Source organism: Protopterus annectens, chromosome 1.part1 (genome assembly GCF_019279795.1).
Source record: "Protopterus annectens isolate FY-2018-M chromosome 1.part1, PAN1.0, whole genome shotgun sequence".
Lineage (NCBI taxonomy): Eukaryota > Metazoa > Chordata > Ceratodontiformes > Protopteridae > Protopterus > Protopterus annectens.
The window spans coordinates 1,350,377,358-1,350,401,822 of NC_056726.1; the positions used below are offsets into that span (position 1 = coordinate 1,350,377,358).

Below are 24,465 nucleotides of genomic sequence, written 5' to 3' on the forward strand. Positions count from 1 at the left end.
CAGTTGAAAATCCCGACACTGAGAACACCGACATGTTAAGGTAAGTGTGCGATAGGGACGGATGTTAGGGTCAGGGTGTGGGTAAGGTAAGTGTGTGATAGTGACGGACGTTAGGGTTAGGGTGCGTGTCAGGTAAGTGTGCAATAGTGACGGACTTTAGGTTTAGAGGCGGGTTAAGTGAGTTAGGGTGCGAGTAAGGTAAGTGTGCGATAGTGACGGACTTTGGGTTAGGGGAGGATTAAGTGAGTTACGGTTAGGGTGCAGGTAAGGTAAGTGTGCGATAGTGACAGGCTTAAGGGTTAGGGGCGGATTAAGTGAGTTAGGGTTAGGGTGTGGGTAAAGTAAGTGTGCGACAGTGATGGACCTTAGGGTTAGGGTTTGGGTTAAGATAAACCCATTTTATATATATATATATATATATATATATATATATATATATATATATATATATATATATGTGTGTGTGTGTGTGTTTATTTATGCATGTATATAGATATATATGTATGTATGTGTTTGTATAAGTATAAGTATGGAGGTGTATATATAGGTATATGTATGCATATGTGATTATGTATTATATATTTGCAATATATATGTATAGATATAAGTATGAATATGGTGTGGGTGTGTGTAGTATATATGTGTGCGTAATATATGTACATATGTGTATGGATATTTCTGTATATATATTTATATATGTGTGCATATATTATATAGCTTTGTGTTTATAAGTATGTATGTACATATATATATGTGTATATGTATGTATACTTAATTTTGGTAAGTTAACTCACCTAGCTATTGCTGGAATCAATTGCAATGTAAATTTAGGCATCAGTGCATGGCATTCGGAAGACAAACTGCGCGGCCAAGGCATGTTTCATCTCTCAGCCCCCCCCAGAATAAACTTTTTCATACCACATCCCCTTTAAGGGGTACACAGGACCAAGAATTAGTAGGGCTGACGAACTTTGCATGTAAAGTGATCCCTGTGGGGAGTTCATTTATGAAGCGTTTGGTTGCTAAAGGGTCTGGGTGCACAAGGCCACACCACCAGATTAGCTCCTCACAGAGCATGAAGGAGGATTTAGGGTGGCTGCGTTTCTTATTAGATTACAATGGGACAGCAATTTGGCAGGAGAGAGACAATCAACTACCGCTTCAGTGTTTGCAGATGCAGCAAGGGGAATTGGCTTTGGGGGTTATTTTCAAGATCAGTGGTTCCGTGCGGTATGGCCAACTCAAGTTAAAAGTAGGTTTAAACATTTCAATTGCGGAGATGGAATTTTTCCCAGTAGTGGTTGCACTGGAAATATGGGGTGTGCAAATAAAAGATAGAGTGGGTTGGCTTTGCTCGGACAACAATAGCATAGTACACATAGTCAATAATCAGCTGGGGGGTAAGGGGTGGTAGGCAGGATGATGAGATATTTTATTTTAAGTGCTTAACATTAAATGGAACAGTGAAAGCACAACACATTCCAGGCATTGATAACTCATTAGCAGACTCTCGTTTGCAGTGGACCCAGTTTCGGGTAGCTGGTTCCAAAAGCAAAACCTTCTCCGGTTCGAGTGCCAGACCATTTATGGGCTTTAAGGGCAAACGAGAATAGTGGATAATGTGTAATGCCCTCAGTGGAAGGACAAGGGTAAGGTACAATAAAGGCATACAGCAATTTTTGCAGACCAGCTTATCCAGAGGCTGGAAACAAGTATGGCCAATTCCACCTTACCAAATCAGGGCTTACATTTTGGTAATGACAAAAAGAGGATGGACTTTTGGAAGGGCAAGAAGCACATTGTCAGCTCTGAATTGGTTTCATCGGGCTTTGGGTCTGACAGATTTAGCTAACATATTTCAGGTACGGACAATGTTTAAGGGCTGGGGGAAAGAAACACCCAAGAGGCCTGATAAGAGGTACCCCATAGGTCCAGAGGTGTTACGTAAACTGTGGCTTGCAGTTTCAAATGTTTGTTTTTCTTCTTATGAGGTAGCATTATTTAGGGCTGCCTTTTTGCTGGCTTTTTGTGGGGCATTTAGATGGTCTGAAATTATTCAACCAAACAAGAAGAAAGGTCAGTGGACAGTTTTACCACTGGCACATGTACATTTGCTTGGGGAGGACACGGGTTTATGTGGCTAAATCCAAAATGGATCAAGAAGGCGAAGGTCAGATGGTAAGAGTGGTTACCCCAAAGGGTTTGGAATGGGACTTGACTAAAGTGCTTCTTGAGTACCGCAACTATAGGGGTAGGTCATATGGTCCATACTTTTGTCATCAACAAGGTGAACCTCTGACACAGTATCAGTTGAGAGCATTTTTAAAGGAGCAATCAAGTTGAGTGGTCTAGACTCAGACAAATATACATTACATTCCTTTTGAATAGGTGCAGCCTCATATGCACATGCATGGGAGCTTCACAGACCGACATTATGAAGATGGGCAGGTGGAAGTCCAATGCTTACAAAGGCTATGTAAGGTGTAAATGGCTTTAACTCTTGTCCTTTATATTTCAGCTCTCACATCTTTGGATTGGAAATACATCTGGATAGTGTGTCATTCTTTCATTCAGAGACTCCATTGCCTTGTCTAGGGCAGGCGGGGCTTCTCCTTCCAAGGAGGAAAACGAGCTTCTTGCAAAGCAATTTGGTTTGGGGTATCAGGAATGTGATGGCACCATCTCAGGGCAGTACTACAGCAAGCTGCAAGAAGCAATACATCTCCTACTGCCATTTTATTGCACCTAGGGGGTAATGATGTTTGTCAATATCCAATCTTCTTCTTCTTCCTCTTCTTCTTCTTTCGGCTTTTCCCGGTTAGGGGTCGCCACAGTGGATCACCTGTCCACTCATGATTGGTAGTGGAGTTTTACGGTGTCGAGTTGCCAGCCCAGTGTCCAACCTTCCACAGAAGGCACACACACGCACACACTCACACCTAGGGCCAATTTAGCGTGTCCAATCCAGCTACAGCATGTCTTTGGGATGTGGGAGAAAACCGGAGCACCCGGAGGAAACCCACGCGACCACAGGGAGGACATGCAGACTCCGCACAGAAGGCACCCCAACCGAGGATCGAACCTGAGAACCTCTTGCTGTGAGGCAGCAACACTAACAGCTGCACCACCGTGGCCACCCATATTTTATCAACATCCAATAAAAGATCTAATTGGTTTGATGGTACAAGAGGTATACTGCATGCATGAATGCTGGCCACAAGCTATTATCTGCTGGTCAGAAGTGGTACAGAGAAAGACATGGAGGGGGCTAGGTCCATTAAAGCTGTGGAGAGAATGAGAAGGAGAATTAATAATTCTATGGATAAGGTTTTAAGGGACATTAACGGGTTGTACATTCCTCACCCTGGCATTTGGGTCTGGTGGCCAGACAGGTATGATAAGGATGGGGTTCATTTATCTGAAGAAAGTATGGAGATTTTTTATAAGGAATTGCAAGCTGGTTTAGCTTTGAAGGGTATTCACCTAGGATAGGTTGAGATGTTCTGGCGGAAAGGAGGAATATTCCTCCCTTCTGTGGAAGAAGACAGGAAAGGTAAGGGAAGCCAAGGTAAGTGGAGGTCACAGGACTCTTTAGCTGGACCTTATACAGGCCAGACAGCCCCAAGGGATTGTTGCCAGGGGACTTACCAGCCCAGCAAATTGTAAGGTGGCCCAGAGGAATTGTGATGAATTGTGAAATGAAAAAGCTGTTATGATGTGGGTATGTTGAATTAGAAGGGCTGGATATCAACGTGCTGTCTGTGGTCCTGTAGGTTTAGGGGAATGCTATGAAAGAAATAAAATGGCCTCCCTGACATTCCTGCCTTGCGCACATCTCATAATAATTGGCTTCTATTTGAGAAAGATCATTGGCAGTAAATGGCAATAAACACATGACTGTGGCCATTTAATCCATCTGAGGTCTCTGTGTTTTTGTATTGAATGTGCAGCTTGTGGCAACCCTGACTTGTAAAGGATGCAACCTCGATACATTTATTGTCAGCGGTGCCAGGGAATGATAATGTCCTGAGCTGGTTTTTGGATATGGCTCAAAGGTTGATATGGATCATTAAATGAGTTATGAACATCATGTTAAATGTTTTATGTAAAACACCATTTAAAAGATCATTCTGTTGGCATCAATGGCAAGGTAAAATATTGGTTCACTAAACTCTACTAAAAGCAGGTAGAGCTGTACCAGTCTCAGACAACAATGGCTGGCAAGCCAATCGCAGCAAGCCGTCATTTGTCTGAGGCAGGTCAGCTCGGACTCAGGTTTCAGTGGGGGGAGGTGGAGAACAGGTAGGGTCAGGATAGGTAGGAGAGCTGACGTGGGCTGGGCTGTCCAGGGGAAGGGTTGAAAAGGCTGGAAACAAAGCAAATCAGTCTCTTCGATCTCTACCTTGGCAGCTTGTCCCACCCTACCCACCCCCTCGTAAAAGCAGGGGTGTACTTGTTAGTTAGTTTAGGACCAGGTAAGGTACTTAGGGAACCCGGTGACCTACAAAGTTGATTGCACTAGGGGTCGTGAAGGAATTTCCTGTTTTTTGTCCACTGGGTTTTTCAGGTTTTCGCCTTCTCCTCCAGGTAAAATAGACAAGTTAGGCTAGATTGTCGCAGTCATGTAAGCAGAAGACAGGAAAGGTAAGGGAGGCCAAGGTAAGTGGGGGGGGGTCACAGGACTCTTCAGCTGGACCTTCCACAGGCCAGACAGCCCCAAGGGATTGTTACCAGGGGAATTACCAGCCCGGCAGTGGCTCCTTGGCAGATTGTAAGGCGGCCCAGAGGAATTGTGATGAATTGTGAAATGTAAAAGCTGTTATGATGTGGGTATGTTGAATCAGAAGGGCCGGATATCGACATGCTGTCTGTGGTTCTGTAGGTTTAGGGGAATGCTATGAAAGAAATAAAATGGCCTCCCTGACATTCCTGCCTTACGCACATCTCATAATAATTGGCTTTTATTTGAGAAAGGTCATTGGCAGTAAATGGCAATAAACACATGGCTGTGGCCATTTAATCCATTTGAGGTCTCTGTGTTTTTTATTGAATGTGCAGCTTGTGGCAACCCTGACTTGTAAAGCATGCAACCTCGATACATTTATTGTCAGCGGTGCCAGGGAATGATAATGTCCTGAGCTGGTTTTTGGATATGGCTCAAAGGTTGATATGGATCATTAAATGAGTTATGAACATCATGTTAAATGTTTTATGTAAAACAACATCTAAAAGATCATTCTGTTGGCATCAATGGCAAGGTAAGATATTGGTTCACTAAACTTTATTAAAAGCAGGTAGAGCTGTACCAATCTCAGACAAATAGTTAAGGAGAAAAGATAATACAGAACATAAACATGCTGGTCTGTTTACTGAACAACAGGCATGCCTATCTCCTCATATACCAGGTTACTGTCTGTTCTGAGCCCACACTTATGAAAGGTCCAGTGTTAGAATATATTTTATTTAAAAAATTGTAATTTTTTTTTGTTAAATAAAGGATAGCCTGGTACAACCATGAAGCAGCTCTGATAATGAGTGAAAAAATAAATAAGCTGTCGGGTAAGTAGAATGCATAGTTTATTCTTTACTTATTCAAATGGGCCGGCTAGGTAGGTAGAGCAATTGTAATCCTTGTTTCTACAAAGAGCATGCATATGTATGGTTATGTGTTTGTTTGTTTATCAATTAAAAGGTTTGTATGTTTTGAAACTGCAGTTTCAAATAATAATTTTAAGGGCTATGTTATTCTATGTGATATTTACCACATTATTGATTTGCATTTTCATTAGTGCATCATTGAAGAATCTGGAGAGCATATTATTGCTGGAGCTGGTGAGCTGCACCTGGAAATCTGCCTTAAAGATCTGGAGGAAGACCACGCTTGTATTCCACTCAAGGTATGGAAAGCAAACAAATGAGTTTGTGTAGATTTAATCTAGCTGGGTCCTGCTTACATCTGTTTTGGACTTTTTTGTTCAAACCTTATTTGGCACCCATCCTTGTAGTAAATGTACCTCAGGCTTTTCATAAGCTGTTTCAGACCATATATAAACTCTCTAGTTATGCTATACTGATGAGCCTAAACAAGGATGATACAGGTCTAATGCTAGTGGTGTCTGGCTTATTGAAGACTCATGTGTCTTTGTGCATTCAAGAGCCACTGTACTAAAAGACTTGTATTTTCCAAGAAAATCATATCTCCCACAATGCTGTTATTAATGGAAGTTTGCAAACGTTTTCTCTTTTCCCATTTTTTTCTTGTTTTGTCCTTTATGTATCTACTTTGGGAATTTTTCTTTCTTTTTTTTTTCCAACTTAACCAGCTAGTCAAGTCATGCTGACATATGGTAGTCAGTACTCCACGTAGAACTGTAGCTAGCTATTGTGGTACCCTCTGTCATTCCCTGATATGGTACCTCCTTCACCTTTAAGATGAGGATGAAACAGACAAAAATACGTCCTCTCGTACTTGAGGACAAAAAATATTGAACACTGCTACAAATGTAATAAGTGACTTGCTATAGCTAAATACCACACATGAAGTGCTGAAGCACTTCAGACCTGCCCGCAAATACAGTATTGGCATTCATTTCTGAAATATCAGTACTGCACTATCAACCGATCAGCATCTACCAATTGTGCTGCTTAACATCCTGCACACTGGGCATCTGTCCCCTTCATCCCACCCTATCTATGACTCTGACTCTATGGCAAGTTTTTTTTTTCTTTGCTTTGAGCGCCAGTAATTGTTGTGACATAGGGGTAGCCTTGTGGCTTAGTTTTCACCGCAGCTGTCAATATAATTGTAATGAAACCTGTCCTTTTTGTTGTGTATTCCAAGTTTTCCAGTCTTGTTGCTTTTCTGGACAGCATAAAGTTGCACATGCTTTCTGTGTTTCCTGGAATAGATATGTCCATCCCCCAGTCTTAAGTTGAGGACCAAAAAAAAAGCTCCTGTTAAAGATTGGACCAAAAAAACTCCTATTAAAGTTGAGGGCCAAAAAATGGTGCTTGCACACTCATGTACTAAACTTTAGGAAAGATCTATACTATCTTCTTGTACACTTCCTAAAAAAAATAATGAGTGGCTGCCACTTAATCAGATGCAATTTGTGATCATGGCTGCTAAAATGATTACCAGTACTTCATGCAAGGACTGATCAGAACCTCAACTATAGTGCTTATTGTGCTCCTTAATCAAAGTGTAGCAATACTGTTTGCCCCTCCTTAACTTTTCAAGGCATGAGACAGTCACACTAGCTACCTGGTTTTACAAAAAGTTCTGTGAAGTGATGTATTGTGCAAGCTGGCATATGCCTGAACTCCAGTAGTTAGTGATTGAGCGCATAATTGCCTTCCATGACCAGCTAAGTCAAGGTCTGCAGGAGTCGGTACCATTTGGAAAAATTATCTGCAGTTCTTCATGTTGATGGATTCAGGACACAGTAGTCACAGATTATAAGAATAATTACAGTGTTTTGTGTTATTTGTGAAATATAGCCTATACTAAAGTTTCTGAGGTACTCTGTTTTTTTAGTCTGGTTTTGTGCGTAAACCACCTTGAAAGAAGCATGTGTGACATGATGGATGTCAGTGGATATAGAAATAAACAGAGCTGCATTGCAGAAGGTCGGTTGCAGTAAAGTCATATTCTTTAAACAATTAAGTAATTAACATTTGATGTTCTTCATCTCACATTGCTGCAGTCCTTACACTTGGGTAGTCCGCTGTCCTCGGTCGGCCCGAATATCAAAGTATAAGGCTGACGTCGGTCAAGGCGCATTTGACTGACATCAGGACGTCAGGGTACAAATGCGCATGACCGACGTCATATCCTCAGTCTTTTTTGCCGCATGGTCCGATGCAGAAGCAGCGTTGCAAGTGCCGGTTGGCGTTCTGACATTGTTCGATTTCGGAGTTTCAGACCGAGTCAAAGTTGGCTAAGTACCCCGTTGGGGAATATTTTAGTTTTTTCTTGCCTCAGTGGTTTACCGGATGTCAGAAAAAGTGAATAATTGTATTTCTTGTGGGAAACAGATACCGCATAGAGACTACCATACTTTGTGTATTCCTTGCTTAGGGCCTGAGCACGACGTTGTTGGGTGTCGCTCTTGTGCTAGATTCAATAAGCGCACTATTAAGAGAAGATTAGATTGTGCCAGGTTAGTCTTCAGGAAGCGGTGCAATTATAAAATGCCGTCGGATGCTCCGACGCCCGCTTCTTCGAAGAAGCGCAAGGACAAAGCAGTTAAACCTCGGCTAGAGGAACCGTCAGTACAGGACGCCGGTTCTTTAGAGGTGTCGGTGGAGCCGGTGGTTCCACCGGAGGTTTCTTTGGGACCCCAGGGAGAGACTTTGTTATTGCAGGATGTGGCCTCTCAGGAGGCAGGCCAGGCTGATGGGGCTTCTCAGGTTACTATACTCCCCTCCCTGCCTAGGGTGGTTAGGCCCTCTCCTTCTGTTTCCAAGGCTTCTCCCAGGGGCAGGCCAGGTTTAGCTTCAGTTGGTGTTACCCCTAGCTCTTCAGGAACTGTGCCCAAGAAGCATATGCTTAAAATGGCAGAAGATTTGATTACTTTGATTAGGGGTTCTATGCCCCCTCCTGATAAGAGACCTAGGGTGGAGCCTGAGCTAGGGAGTTTTGAGCAGGCTTCAGATGTTTCAGAGTCTTCGGCTGAAGACTTGCAGGAGTACTCTCCTTACTCTGATTCTGATGTGGATGATTCTACTCCTTCTGCTTCTCCTCCTGAGGATTTTTCTTTTTCAGAAACTCTTCATTCCATGAGGGAGCATTTTAAGTGGGAAGGTCAGGACTTCTCTGATTCCAGGAAAAGGCTTAGGGAATTTTTGTTTTTACCCCAGCATAGGCCTTTGGCTATACCTCCTGTTTTGGATGTAGTGGAAGATGTTTTACAGAGGCTTCTCTTAATCCTGATTCTTTGCCTCCTGCTCCTGTTAAACCGGATAGGTATTACAGGGTGCCTGAAGCTCATAAGTATCTTTTAAGAGTCCTAGGGCAGACCCAGAAACTGTTAGCCAGGGGCCTAAAGGTGTTAAGGCTTCTGTTGTTAAGAATCCGGTTCCTGCAGACAAAGAGGCCAGGGCCTTGGATAGATGGGGAAAGAAAGTTTATACTTCTTCCACTCTTGCTATGAGGGCTTTGAATTGCCAGTTTCACATGTTGAAATACCAAAACTATCTCCTTTCACAATTGAAGTCTAAGGTTGATGCTCTGGCAGAAGGTATTGATTGTAAAGAGTTGCAAGATTTAGTACATGTTTCTGAACAGGTGGGTAAGCATTCTTTGCAATGTGGTTTTGATGCTGTACAGGCATCGTCTAGGGTGGCTGCCACTGGGTCAGTTCTTCGCAGGCACGCCTGGCTGAGGGATCAAAATTTATCTGAACATGTTAAAACAAGGATTTTAGATGCTCCTTTACAATCTGACGTGTTGTTTGGTCCTCCTGTTGAGGCAGTTTTAAAGAAAATGGAAGACAAGGCTAAGTCTATGCAGACTGTTAAAGATTTTTTGCAGTTCCAGCCTCCAAAGTTTAGTAGAAATTGGCCTACTAAGGTGTGGACGTATCCTTTTTATGATTCCCAGTCTAGGGGTAGATCTAGACGTGGTAGGGGCAGAGCTCAGGGCTCTTTCAGGCCTAGAACAGGGAGTTCTCCTGCACAGTCTTCGGTGAGGGCAGGGGTCAGTCCTTTCGTAAACAGACCCAATGACCTACCTTTTCAGCTGCCAGAGCCTTCTCGTCTGGCAGCACCTTTGGGAGGAAGGTTGGCACTTTTCAAAGAAAATTGGAGTTTAATTACCCAAGACAGATGGGTATTGGATATCATACACCACGGTTACAGGTTTTATTTCCATACCTTGCCTCCTTTCAAAGGCATGCCAGACGTTCCTCCTCAACAAAGAATAGAGGCTCACAAGCAAGTTTCTCTGTTACTCCAAATAGGGGCCATACAGCTGGTCCCTATGCCAGAAGTGGGCCTAGGATTTTATTCTCGCCTGTTCCTAGTACCAAAGAAGGGGAACACGTGGAGACCAATTTTGGATTTATCTACCCTCAACACTTATCTGGACATTCCCAAGTTCAAAATGTTGACGTTACAGCAGCTTTTACCTCTGCTGGGCAAAGATCATTGGATGGTAACTTTGGATCTCAAGGAGGCTTACCTTCATGTTCCTATCAGGCTAAGTTGCAGGAAGTATCTGCGTTTTTGAGCTGGGACTTCTCACTATCAGTTCTCTGCATTGCCCTTTGGCTTATCTACTGCGCCCAGAGTGTTCACGAAAGTTCTGGCTCCAGTGATAGCTTTCTTCAGGCTAAAAGGAATACAGATCTATCCTTATTTGGACGACTGCCTGATTCTGGCTCAAGGAAGGGAAGAGCTTCTTCATCATTTGGAATATGTGATAGCAGTGCTAAGATGCCTGGGGTATTCTGTGAACGAAATAAAGTCCAGTCTAGTACCCTCTCAGGACATGTGCTTTCTGGGTGTGAGACTGAATACAGCATCCCAGATGGCCTTTTTAACCCCGGACAAACAAAAGAGTGTATCCCTTTACTTCCTCAACTATCTCATCAGTCCGGGCTGACTGCAAGGACAGTCCTTCAAGCCTTAGGGTTCATGGCATCTTGTATTCTGGTGCTTCCCAATGCCAAACTGCATATGAGGAAGCTGCAATGGTATCTCAAAAATATATGGACGCAGCACTGCCAGGATCTGGACACTGTCATTCAAATAATACCTTGCATTCAAAAGGAATTTTTGTGGTGGGCTCAGGAATGTCACCTAAACAAGGGACTCTCTGTGACCCGGCCAGAGGCGAGTCAGATTTTAACGACAGATGCCTCAAACAAAGCTTGGGGAGCTCATCTAAATGGAAAGTGGATACAAGACAAGTGGCCTGCCAGACTACAACATCTACATATCAACCTGAAGGAGATGTTAGCAGTCCAGTTTGCATTAATAGCTTTCAAGGATTTACTTCTTCCAGGGCAGGTGTTGATTCTAACAGACAACACAACTGTCATGTGGTACATCAACAAGCAAGGGGGGACGCATTCTTATCCTCTATGCAGGCAAGCAATGATTTTGTGGGAGACTGCTCTCAGTTTACAGCTCAATCTTCAGGCAAGGTTTCTGCCAGGAGCACAGAACTCCTTAGCAGATGTGTTGAGCAGACGAATTATGGATCCCCACGAGTGGAAATTGGATCCTCATGTATTTCAGAAATTGACAGTGTCATGGGGAACTCCAGACATAGATCTGTTCGCTTCTCCACTAAACCATCAGCTGCCATAGTTTTGCACAAAAAGGTTTCATCCCACAGCTTGGAGAGTGGATGCTCTTTCTTTCAATTGGAGCAATCTTCATGTGTATGCCTTTCCACCTCTGCCTCTCCTCCCAAAGGTACTTCTAAAGGTCAGACAGGACAAGCCAAGGATGATTTTAATAGCTCCAGATTGGCCTCGACAGCACTGGTACCCATTACTGAGAAGTCTAGTACGGAAGCCTCCATGGCCTTTGCCTTCGATTCCACACCTGTTGTCACAGGAGGACAGCCATTTGCTCAATGTCAAGCTTCACTCTCTGCACCTAACAGCCTGGCATATTCTGTTTTGAACCATAGTGGGCCTCCTCTTCCTCAGCAAGTTTTGAATGTTATTTTGGAAGCTAGAAGGCCTAGTACAAGGAAAGTGTACGCAGATAAATGGAAGAGATTTTTATTTTGGAGTGCAGCAAAAGATTTTGATGTTTCTGAGCCTAATTTGAGTGTGGCTCTTCAATATCTTACTGAGTTACTGGACAAAGGTTTGTCTTTCTCTTCTATTAAGGTTCATGCTGCAGCAATTTCGCTCACTATGATTGTGACCCACCATTGTTTTCTCATCCTTTGTTCAAGCAATTTCTTAGCGGGCAAAGAATATAAGACCCCACGAAGAGCTCCTACTCCTGCTTGGGATCTCAATTTTGTGTTGGAGAAACTCACTCTACAACCTTTTGAGCCTGCAGCTACTTCTGAGTTGAAATATTTATCATGGAAGACTGCTTTTTTGTTGGCCATTACCTCTGCAAGAAGGGTTTCTGAATTGCAGGCCCTTATGGCGGTTGAGCCTTTCTTGATTTTCCATAAGGATAGGGTATCTTTACGTACTAATCCTTCCTTTATGCCTAAAGTGGTTTCTAGTGTGGCTTTAAACCAAACTATTCATTTGCCTACTTTTTATGCAAATCCCCAAAATAAGGGGGAAAAGATTTTGCACACTTTAGATGTACACAGGCAGTTGCGATATTATTTGGTTCATAGGTTCATAGGTTTATACTAGGCTATCTGCCCTAAGGCATTTATAAGCCTAGCCCAAATTATTGTGGCTTACGCCACCCCTTATATGAAAAAATACTGTGCCCATTAGTTTGTTGTGCCTCTGTCCAGCAGTGACACAGAGATGATTCCTGGGGTAAACCTACGATCTCCCATCCACAGGTCTAGATTTCTCTTGAACAGAGTCAGCGAGGTGCTCTGCCTCACATGGACCGGGATTTTATTCCACAGCATAGGGAGTCTCTGAGTGATAAATCTATCCCTCCAGCACGTCCTATTTATATCTGTGCTAAGGTTTAAGTCGCTTGCTCTAGTGGTTTTGGTGGATTTGGATTTCTTGAGGTGGAGCATGTCCATTAATTCCGGGTTGGACATGGCCTTGTATGTCAGGCACATGTCACCTCTGAGCAGACGGTATGCGACTGAATAGAGCTGGAGTTTCTTCAATCTGGCAGCATATGACAGATTTTGGAGTCCCTTTATCCTTTTGGTGAGGAACTTTTGGGTCTCTCCAATTGCTGCAGATGTCGGGTGAGATACATCCCGAATGGGGCATTGTACTCGATCAATGGTCTGATAAGTGAAGAGTACAGGGAACAATGACCTCACTAGATCTGGATGTGAATCCTTCATGATCAGGTGGGCAATGTAGAAGGTCTTTCTAACCACTTTAGCAATGTGAGTGTCAAAAGAAAGGCTACTGTCAACCTGGGTCCCCAGGTCCCTGATAACCTCTTCTGTGCTTAGTGGATTGCCACCTATATGGTAGCTTGGGGTTACCTTGTTTTTCCCGAAGGGTATGACTATACATTTTTGGCGTTTAACTTCAGGCCATGGCTCTGGCACCAGCTATCTGTTTCCGTGAGTCCCTTCTGAAGGATATCCGTGTTCGATGCACTTTCCACTATGGCGCCCAGTTTGCAGTCGTCTGCAAACTTTGTCAGCCAAAGTCCTCCCATGTTGGCCTGTACTTCTGAGAAGTAGATGCCAAACAATAGGGGGCCAAGGACCGAGCCCTGTGGGACACCACTTGTGACCGGCTTGGAGTCTGACACAGCGCCAGCAACTCTAACCCTGTGGGTTCTGTCCTTAAGCCAGTTTGCAACCCATCTTGTGACATATGGGTTTACATTTAAGCTGGTAAGTTTTTCTACAATACCCGAGTGGGGTATTGTGTCGAAAGCCTTTGCAAGGTCAAGGTAGGCTGTATGGACTGCATCAATGGCCTTGGTGACCGTTTCGAAGAAGTCAACCAAGTTCAAAAGGCATGATCTTCCCTTGACAAAGCCAAACTGGGTCGGGTCCAATGTCTGCAAGTCCCCTATATCTTTGTTTATGAGCTCCATTATGATCCTCTCCATAGCTTTGCAGACTAGACTTGTTAAGCTTATCGGGCTGTAATTACCAGGGTCTGTAGAGGCACCGCCTTTGTTGAGTGGGACCACAGTTGCCGTACGCCACTCCTTCGGCACGTATCCTGTGGTAAGGCTGAGATTAAACAGCTGCCTTATGTGCGGGTTTAATTCCTCATTTAGCTCGTGTAGCACACAGCCGGCGACACCATCCGTCCCATTGATGCTGTGTTTTTAGCTTTAGAGAGATCAGCTTTCACCTGCGCATTTGAGATGTCTGGGAGGCTACACTCGGCTGGGATAGTTATCTCTCCTTTAGGGGAGAGGGGTGAAGTTTGCACTGAACCTGTCTGCCAGTATGTTGGCAATGTCTGTGGGTTCAGTGATTTTTGTATCATTTTGGACTAATTCTGAGCATATCTGGGAGTTTCCCCAGGTTCCTAACATAGCTGAAAAAGGCCTTATGATTGTCCTTTGAATCCATGGCAATTTTTCTCTCAAAATTGGCCTTAGTTGATTTTATGAGTGCTCGTATTTTTTACTAATAATGATCAGGGGTGACTTCCTTTTATGGATTTTGTTCTATCATGTAATAACTTTCTCCTCTTATTGTAAAGTTTGTTAATGGCTGGGGTCCAACAGACTGGACGTTTGCCCTTTGTGGAAAGAGTCTTGGTTTTATTTGGGATTGCCTGATCCATGCAGTCCTGGAGGTGTTCATAGAAGGCATTTGTAAGGGCTTCAGAGCTTGGGTTGTGGTTTCCTCTGGCTCAGGGGCCTTGAAGGATACCACACCAGTCTTGAGTAGTGTGAAGTTTGCTTTAGAGAAGTTCTTCACTATGGTCTTTTTGCTTGGGGTGGGGCGGATGTGGATTTCCAGTGAGATTAGTTTATGATCAGATCTCACCAATGAGGGATATACTTCTGGTGTGGAGCATTTTGTCCCCATGTTTGTGACAATGAGATCTAGTATATTTTCTCCTCTCGTGGGAACAGTGACTAGCTGTTCCATGGCATTTGAATTTATGAACTCCAGGAACCGTTGGGCTAGAAAGTTAGGGCTTGAGTAATGTTCCCAGTCTATATTCGGGTAGTTGAAGTCACCCAATATGATGGTGTTTGGAGATACATTTATACCCTCCAGTGTCTTCAGGAAGGCTGTGTGGGGTTCCTGAGTTTGAGAGGGTGGCCTGTAGCATGCTACAATTTGTAGAGCAGTTTTGCCTATGGTTAGTTGCACCTGGATGGTTTCAAGCTATGCGTTGCCACCAACCTGGAGGTGTGAGTATCCTTTATGAATATGGATACACCCTCCTTTTGTGGTGTGGTCCGGGTTTTGGGGCCGGAACGCATGATATGAGGTAAAACCTAATAGTGCCGGGTGCTCTCAGGAGCCTTGAACCAGGTTTCAGTTACAGCACAGACATCGATGTTCTCCATACTGAGAAGGGCCTCGAGTCGTGCATTTTGAGATTTAGACTTCTGGCATTGAGCAGCATTACCCTCAGTTTCTTCCCATTTTGTTTTCTAGGGTGGTAGGTTTAGAATTTGAGCCTTGCCTAAAAAGGCACTATGGGGTGGCAAGAGCCTTAGCCAATATCCGAATCCCAGGGGTGACAGGTGCAAGCCGTCCCTTGAAGCAGCGTGGCTTGTCAAGCATGTCATCCCAGGCAGACAGACACTGGATCCCCTTTGAATGACACCAGACATTAAGCCAATTGTTAAAGCTGATCATCTTGTCTCTATATTGTGGCATCATTCTTGGTGAAGGAAGGATACTGCTCAGGGTTAGGGTCATACCTGCCTGGGCTACATAATCAGAGAGCTCCTCTATGTCTCTTTTCATGTAGTCCAGGGAGGTACGTCTCAGGTCGTTCACACCAGCATGGACAATGACTGTGTCATATTTGTACTTGCCATGGAGTGACCCGAGTGCTTGTGTTATGTGGCGGATTCTAGCCCGATAGGCAGCTTACTGTGACCCTCTCCTTGTTCAGCCTGGTGAGTGGGACGCCAGTGTGTCTGACTATGGAGTCACCTATGACAAGTATGTTTGGTGTTGTATTTGGCCTTAAGGGCTGTGACTGATTTGCACACTGCTTTTGTGGTTTATGTGTTGCTTGTGGGGTGTCTTGAGGTAGCAGTTGTTTGGGTGTCTGCTTTGGAGGCCTCTGCTGTTTAGGTAAATTTTACTCAGAGCCTCGAGTATGTCTTTGTGTGTTTATGTGTTTGATTCAGTGGAGTGGTAGCATTATGTGAGGCTGGTTTTGTGGTGTGTGTAGTTGCCTTCTCCTCCTGTCTGGTCTTGCCAGTCCTGAGTTGAGAGAGCTCAGCCTCCAGTTTGGCTAAATAGCTGCATCTCTCGCAAGTATTTGTGTTATGTGGGAGGAGGAGAGGGTTGTCTGTGTACATGAGGCAGTTATAACATTGCCTCAAGATTCCCAGATTCACCAGCTGGACCGGAGAGGAGATTGACAACTGACCTTTGGACATGCTAGAATAATATTGGGAAATCCTTAATTGAAAACAAGGGCCAGTGGGGAGTGAGGGTGTAGTGCTTTTAATTTTTAGTGCTGACTTATATAATTGCTTTAGTGAGCAAGTGCCAGGTAACTTGAGTGCAATGTGTTACAAATAACTAAATGCAAAAACGACAAACAGTAACTTTCTTTCAAGTGAAACAAGGAAATAAGTACAGTAAGTAATGCAGATATCACTAGTGATCCACAGAAGCGCTGAGAAGTTGCGTATTAGGTGGAATTAGCTTCCAGGGAAATAACAAGCAAACAAACAACAAGCATATAAACAAAGCTAGATTCAGTAGGCCTGGATCTAGTCTATGCTAGAGCAAACAAGGTGAACCAATTTCAGTAAGATACAGTTCAAATATTCAGGCACTATAAACCTTTAACCAGAAAATTCCCAGCTCAGAAGGGCAGAGTCCAGCCTCTTCTCCCACAAGAGTGCAGACCACGAACCTTCTTAATGTAAAATAACTGGCCTGAAGCCCAAGTGCCTAAACCAGAACTAATACACTTGGACACTGGGCTCTCAATCAGCAGTTCCCAACTTAGAAGGATGAAAGCTACCTGTCCTGCCACCACAGTGCTTGCCACAAACCTTCCTAATGTAAAACAACTGTTCTGAAGCCCAAGTGCTTAATCCAAAAGACTTGAATGATAGCTACACTTTAATCAAGTTACAACCAAGCAGTAATAAATACCATTGAATACTTTAGAGAATGTCTGGATTAGTGCTCAAGTTACACAAACAAAGCTAGATCCAGCAGGCCCGAATCCAGTCTATGCCACAGCAAACAAGGCGCACCAACTTCAGTAAGGAACAGTTCAGATATGCATGCACTATAAGCCTTTAACCAGAAATTCCCAGCTCAGAAGGGCAGAGTCCAGCCTCTCCTCCCACAAGAGTGCAGACCACGAACCCTCTTAATGTAAAATAACTGGCTTGACAGCCCAAGTGCTTAAACCAGAATTAATACACTTTTAGAATAACAGACACTGAGCCCTCAATCAGCAGTTCGCAACCTAGAAGGATGTAAGCTACCTGTTCTGCCACAACAGTGCAGACCACAAACCCTCTCAGTGCAAAACAACTAACTGGTCCGAAGCCCAAGTGTTTAAACCAAAAGGCTTAGAATGAGTTACACCAAGCAGTAATAAATACAATTGAGTATTTTAAGATGATGCAAAAGTAAAAGAAGTAGGTAAAACACAAGTACAGTAAAAGCAGATGAAATTTTTTTTTTTTTCTGAACAAGTGCTGAGATCAAAGAAACAGATTTGAGTGCTGAAACTAGAAAACTGGCTAGTTATAAGAAATAAACAAGCTAGAAGGCTTCCCTCAAACACAGAAGGGATTAGGGGCTCAGAAGCCTACAAATAGTCTGTACCACTTAACAAGAAAGGCAGGAAATAAGCTTAATTTTTTTTTTTTCTATTTCCCAGATGCTCTCTTTGTACACAGTAGGAGTGCCTGAAATCAGAATATGATCTCACTGCACTCAGTTGAGTGAGCAAATGAGATGGGCCCAGAGGCAGGCTGAGGGGCGGGCAGTTTCAATGCCACTAAGATTAACACCAAAACAAAAACAGGGCGGGTGGGTGGAAATAACTGAAGAGCAGAATAACTTCAGATAAAAATTCCTTCAACACTCCTTCATACACAGTTTAAATCAATTTAAATACTGTATTTTTTAAAAAAAAAGTGCAGAACTAAAGGGTTCAGGCAGTCTCAGCAGTTGTTTGTTTCTTTTGCTTTGGGTTCTCAGGGCAAGCCTGTGTCAAAACAAACTATTTCTAAGTGGATTGGGTTTTGCATTGCTTTCTGTTATTCCCATCATGGCAAGGAGATTCCAGCTGGGATTAGGCCTCATTCCACTAGGGCTACTGCCACTTCGACAGCCTTTTTGAGGGGAGTGGCAACCAAGGATATTTTGGAGGCAGCTACTTGGAGTTCAGTGCATACTTTCTCTAGGCATTATCACCTACCACTTTACTCTAAATCCAGGGCTGGTTTTGCCACTGCTGTTTTGCAGGGCATTTTGGCAGCTCCTGCTTCCTTGTAGTTTGGCCATCCTCCCTTACCTCTGCTTTGGGATTCTACCCAAGTGTAAGGACTGCAGCAATGTGAGATGAAGAACATAGTACAGTTTTGTACCTACCATAAATGTAGATGTTCAAGATCCACATTGCTGCAGTCCAATACCTCCCTCCTTCCCTCTGTAGTTAGAGGTGGTTGTGTGGGTTGGGTTGTAAATATTGTGTATATTGTATATATTGTACATATGATTAGTGCAAGGGTGGTTGGTTGTTTGTTTGCTGTCTTTTGGTTTTGACCTTTATGTTTAGGGTCTTCTGACATCTGGGGCAAGAAAAGACTGAGGATATGACGTCGGTCATGCGCATTTGTACCCTGACGTCCTGATGTCAGTCAAATGCGCCTTGACCGACGTCAGCCTTATACTTTGATATTCGGGCCGACCGAGGACAGCAGACTACCCAAGTGTAAGGACTGCAGCAATGTGGATCTTCGAACATCTACATTTATGGTAGGTACAAAACTGTACTTTTTCCTAGATCATTCCTTAACATGACACATTGGTGTGGAACTCTTATCTACCAGTTATTTGAATAAATACACTTTTAACAGTTGATGAGGAATGTCAACTTGCTGTATCTGTGCTGACACCTTTTAAGTATCCATTATTTACTGTGCGTTAGCCAAAGAAGACTTCTATTGAAAAGCAAAATACATTATTTTATTTGATTGTTTAAATAGGCATTCTCAACGAAACTGATATTCTATTGGATTATAATACACATATAGCAGTAAAATTTGTAATCTGTCTCATAACAAAGCATAGGGTTCTGAATTGTTTCATTATATGTAAATCATCTGCTTCCATCCTGACCCCACCCCCCAGAAAAAAAATCTTACTTTTGAGAAATCCCCTGTAGAGGGTGGGCCCTTGGGTCCTCTATAAAGTTGCCAATCCAGCATTTTATTCCCTTCATATCTGAAGATCATTTAGTTGAAGTGCACATGCTTCCTACTCCATCTTGTCCACCTCTCAAATAGACTGAATATTTGTGGAGTAGAAAGGGTTGCATCATGTTTGTATGGTATGAACATCTTTCCTATGTTGGCACTATTAATATGAGATTGCTTTTACACATCTTTTTTTAGTTGTTCATGTGCCTGGTTTACATGTAGTGTACATGAGTGATGCACTGTAGTGCAGAATCTGGAATGTAAGAGGGTGTTTTACATTACTTAAAAGTGATTTCAGACATGAATGGGAACAGTGGATGTTTTATATACATTGTTTAACACTAGCGCGTGATATTGAGGGTGAATGCAAGAGAGATGTTTTTCTTGACAAAACAACAATCAAGAGTGTGCCATTGGACAGAATGGCATGGGATTGTTTTTGACAAATGCAACATGATGGTGGAAGTCAGAGGGAAGATATTACATTACTAATCAATAACTGAGCACATGTTACTAGGCATGGGGAATATGTTTCTTAATAAAATAATGCAAACGTGACAACTAGTGGAGAAGTGCAAGGTTTATTTATTTCACACTGTGATAGCGAACATGATAGTGGGAATAAGGAAAGAAAGGGGGTTTATTTATTAATAAAAGCAGTGAAGGTGAAAGGGGCCATGTACGTGATAATGAAAGTGAATGGTAGATGGTGTTTTTTAATAAAACAGTGGCCAGGGACATGACAGTTGATATGATAAAGGTATATGCATTGGTTGTGCAGCAGTATACCCACTTCACTTATGATTTGCTGACCAGAATACACAGTGGACACTTTCACTATGACAACAGGACACATGTTTGGGAGGACTACTGCTTATTACATTCTATTTTGCTGAGAGAAGCGTTGTGTATGTTTAAGCAAACACTTGCACTATTGATGTTCAAGTGTGTTGGCTGTTGCTTTGTATTGCATATATCCTATATAAGATGTCAGAGGTAGGACAACTGAGTATAAAGGAAAATAAAGATGAGGACTTTTTTACATAGTTTATCCTTATCTCTGAAATTGTTCCACCTCTGTTGTGGTGTATGTAGAGATCAGGGCTGAAATTCAAAAGGTTCCCAGTGGCAGTAAGCCCATATCATCATTGGTGATAAGAATTTCCTGTTCTTATACAGTTCTGCTGTAGTGCTTAACTCAGAGTTGTTTAGCACCATGATGGGCTGTCTGTTTGGTCTACTTCCAATGCTAATGCATTCCACAGTAGAAGCATATGATAAATAACAGTGATAAATGGCTTAAATCGCTGAGAAACTCATAACACCACTTAATCTGTGCAAATCTGTACCACCAAGAGTGATAATTAACTCAGCGAACAGCTTGTATTCACCCATTACTTTCAATGAATGAGACTGCATTACAGTTTAGTTCTGCGAAGTGTAGCAGTTAGGTAGTGTTGGGGGTGGATGAGTGCATGTGTGTATGGCTATGTGAGTGAGTGAATTTTGAGGTATAAGTGATATCAGGTGAGTTTATGTGAGTGCAGGTAGGTGTGTGTGTGTGTGTGTGTGTGTGTGTGTGTGTGTGTGTGTGTGTGTGTGTGTGTGTGTGTGTGTGAGGGTGGGAAAGCTTCCATACCCCTCATCTCCCCCTAGAATAATGAGCAATGGATGAGATGTAGAAGCACTAGACATCAGGGATACTTTTCTGCTTTTTGCAGCATGAAAGACTTATTGAGGGGAACACTAGACCCCAGGAATTATTTCTATATAGTATTGTAATCCACTTAAAACGTTAGTACAGCAACAGGTCTTGTATCTGGATGCATTTACTGAACAATGAGAAATGTCTGGCATAACTGAGTGACTGTAACAGACGTTGAAATATGGAGGCCATGCTCAAGACTTCCAGACAAAGCCAGGATAAAACACTTAAAGAGTTAATAAAGCAACAGATTTTGCATCATGAAGCATTTTCTGATCAGCAGGAAGAATGATACTCTAATGAATTTCATTATTGACTGACTGTGAATCATGGCCACTGCTTGTTTTGTGATTGTGTGTGTGTGTGTGTGTGTGTGTGTGTGTGTGTGTGTGTGTGTGTGTGTGTGTGTGTGTGTGTGTGTGTGTGCGCGCGCGCGCACGCGTGTTTTAATGGGTTTAAGCATTTAAGATATAGTGTTTTGAGTCTTGATTGCATGGGGGGGTGGTCATCCGTTTTCTCCCTTAAGCAGTTATTGTTTTCTTCTTGGAATGTATACCAATAAGTATACGGCTGTGTGCTTCACGAACTCAACGAGGAATTAAACCCACAGTTAGGACAGCTGTTTAATCTTAGCCTCACCTCAGGATACGTACCCAAGGAGTGGCGCACGGCGACTGTGGTCCCACTTCATAAGGGCGGTGCCTCCACAGACCCTGGAAATTACCGCCCCATTAGCTTGACAAGCCTTTTCTGCAAAGCCATGGAGAGGATCATAATGGAACTCATAAATAAAGACATAGGGAACTTGCAGACTTTGGATCCAACCCAGTTTGGCTTTGTCAAAGGCAGATCCTGCCTCTTAAACTTGGTTGACTTTTTCGAGACAGTCACCAAGGCCATTGATGAGGAAAGGCAGTCCATACAGCCTACCTCGACCTGGCAAAGGCCTTCGACACAATACCCCACTCAGGTATCATCGAAAAACTCATCAGCTTGAATGTAAACCCATACATCACAAGATGGGTTGCAAACTGGCTAAGTGACAGAACCCACAGGGTCAGAGTTGCTGGAGCCATGTCAGACTCAAAGCCTGTCACAAGTGGTGTCCCACAGGGCTCAGTCCTGGGTCCACTCTTGTTTGGCATCTACTTTTCTGAAGTACAAGCAAACACAGGAGGGTTATGGCTGACAAAGTTTGCAGATGACTGCAAACTGGGCGCCATAGTCGAAAACACATCTGACACAGATATCCTCCAGAAGGGCCTCACAGAAACGGATAACTGGTGCCAGAGCCATGGCCTGAAGTTAAACGCCAAAAATGCATAGTCATACCCTTCGGGAAAAACAAGGTTACCCCTAGCTACCATATAGGTGGCAATCCACTGAGCACAGAAAAAGTCATCAGGGATCTGGGGACCCAGGTTGACAGTAGCCTTCGCTTGACACTCATGTTGCTAAAGTAGTTAGGAAAACCTTCTATATCGCCCACCTGATCATGAAGGGATTCACATCTAGATCAAGGGAGGTCATCGTCCCCTGTACTCATCACTCATTAGACCTATGATTGAGTACAATGCCCGTTCGAATGTATCTGACCAGACACCTGCTGCAGCTTGAAAGGCCCCAAAAGTTCCTCACCAAAAGGATAAAGGGTCTCAAAAATATGTCTTATGCTGCCCGACTGAAAGAACTCCAGCTCTATTCAGTCTCATACCGCTTGCTCAGAGGTGACCTGTGCCTGACATATAAGGCCATGTCAAACCCAGATTTGATGAATATGCTTCACCTCAAAAATCTAGATCCCTCAGAACCACAAGGGCGGAGACTTAAACCTTGACACGGTTATAAATAGAATGTGCTGGAGGGACAGATTCATCACCCAGAGACTCCCTATGCTGTGGAACAAAATCCCGGTACATGTGAGGCAGAGCACCTCTCTGGCCTTGTTCAAGAGGAATCTTGACCAATGGATGGGAGATTGCAGATATACCCCAGGGATTACTTCAGTGTCACTGCTTGACAGAGGCACAGCAAAATGATAGGCATAGTTTTTATTCAAACTAAAGGGGTGGCGAAAGCCACATAACTATGGGCTAGGCTTATAAATGCCCTTGGGCAGATAGCCTAGTGTGAACCTATGAACCTATGAACCTATAAGCTTCATTCCTGAGAGTATTCTATGGCGTGCATGCAGGACAAAAGAGTTGCTTCTAAGTGTAGACTCACAACTCCCTAATTTTAAACTACCATCCTGGAAATTGATTTGCACCACACTGTTCATCCCTTTAGGTTAAGGGGCATGCTGTGCTATGTCCTCCATGTTCTAATTTCTGCCATTTGGAAGTATAAGTTAAAGGGCTGAAAACAGGGGTAGCTGGATATTCTCCCACATTTTTAGTCTTTTCTCTTGCCCAAGACACTTCTTTCTCATTTAGAAAATCTGTCTGCTAAAGGAGGAAATATACACTTGGCTCTGATTATAATGAAGTTAGCTAAGTGGGAATAGCATTTCTTTACAATTTTGATAGATCGTAATTGCACCCCGTTCCATTATAATCCCATGCTTGTTTTTTTGTTTTTTTATGTAACTAACTCCGTGGAATCTTTTATATTAATGCACACTCAATAAGATGCACATTTATTTGTTTATTTTATGTTTATATTTTGTTTTGTTTCCTTTTGTTACCTGGAATACCCCCAGCAGGGCAAAAGCCCATACCATTGGAGTATCACAGAAAAAAGCTCCAGCAGTGCTATTTTTAGCACATAATCTTCTCTTTACACTAAACAAATGCCCCACCATAAATAATGTATCTAAATACACCTCACATAGACAACTCAAGTCACATGACTTATGGAATATTGTTGTATCGAAATTTAATAACCACTACAGAGATTCATTTTATGAATTTGCTTACTCTGAAACTCTACCCCCTTTACACAAGGACAGAATCAAAATCTAAAACCTCACAGTAAAAACTGAATATTATCTAACCTCTAAAAGTGACTGCCCTTGCTCTAAACAATGACTGTGTCCATTGATTTTATGTCCTACTATATCTTCAGTGTACAGCTCTTAAACTACTCTAAAACTTTCTCCGTCCAACACTTCAGTCTCATATTCTCCCAGGTTCCTGTGTTCACACTAATATACTTCTACACTATTTCTTTCTGACACTTCTAGATTTCCTGTCTTTTTTCTACCAATATCCACAGTGCACCAACCCCTCTTTTATCTTCTTGCGATCTACTCTTCCTTTTCATCTCTCAGCCACCTTATTATACCCATAAAATCTTCTTACAATTACAATGTATGAGATTCTTTCTTTGCTAGAGCTCTATAATCACTATAATACTTCACTCTAATGGTCACTGTAAATAACAACGCAACCAATATGCCAGGTTTAATTCCAATGTTAAGGTATTTAAAACTATTTATTCATATCTATGTAATTACTCAAGTACCGTTGTCATTGTTATAGCTGGCCAAGATATACAACTGTATCTTTACATATGTATTGGCATTTCCAAATATGGAATCCTAAAACATGTCTGTCTCA

At 42.8% G+C, this 24,465-nt stretch overlaps 1 protein-coding gene across 1 annotated transcript in view; it reads left to right on the forward strand.

Annotated features, from left to right (window-relative positions):
* LOC122810421 (elongation factor 2) overlaps positions 1 to 24,465 on the forward strand; it is an 825,928-nt gene that overhangs the window by 598,231 nt on the left and 203,232 nt on the right. Inside the window, exon 11 of the mRNA XM_044082035.1 lies at positions 5,790 to 5,897. Coding sequence (XP_043937970.1) covers positions 5,790 to 5,897 — 108 coding nt within the window. The remainder of the gene's footprint in view (positions 1 to 5,789; positions 5,898 to 24,465) is intronic.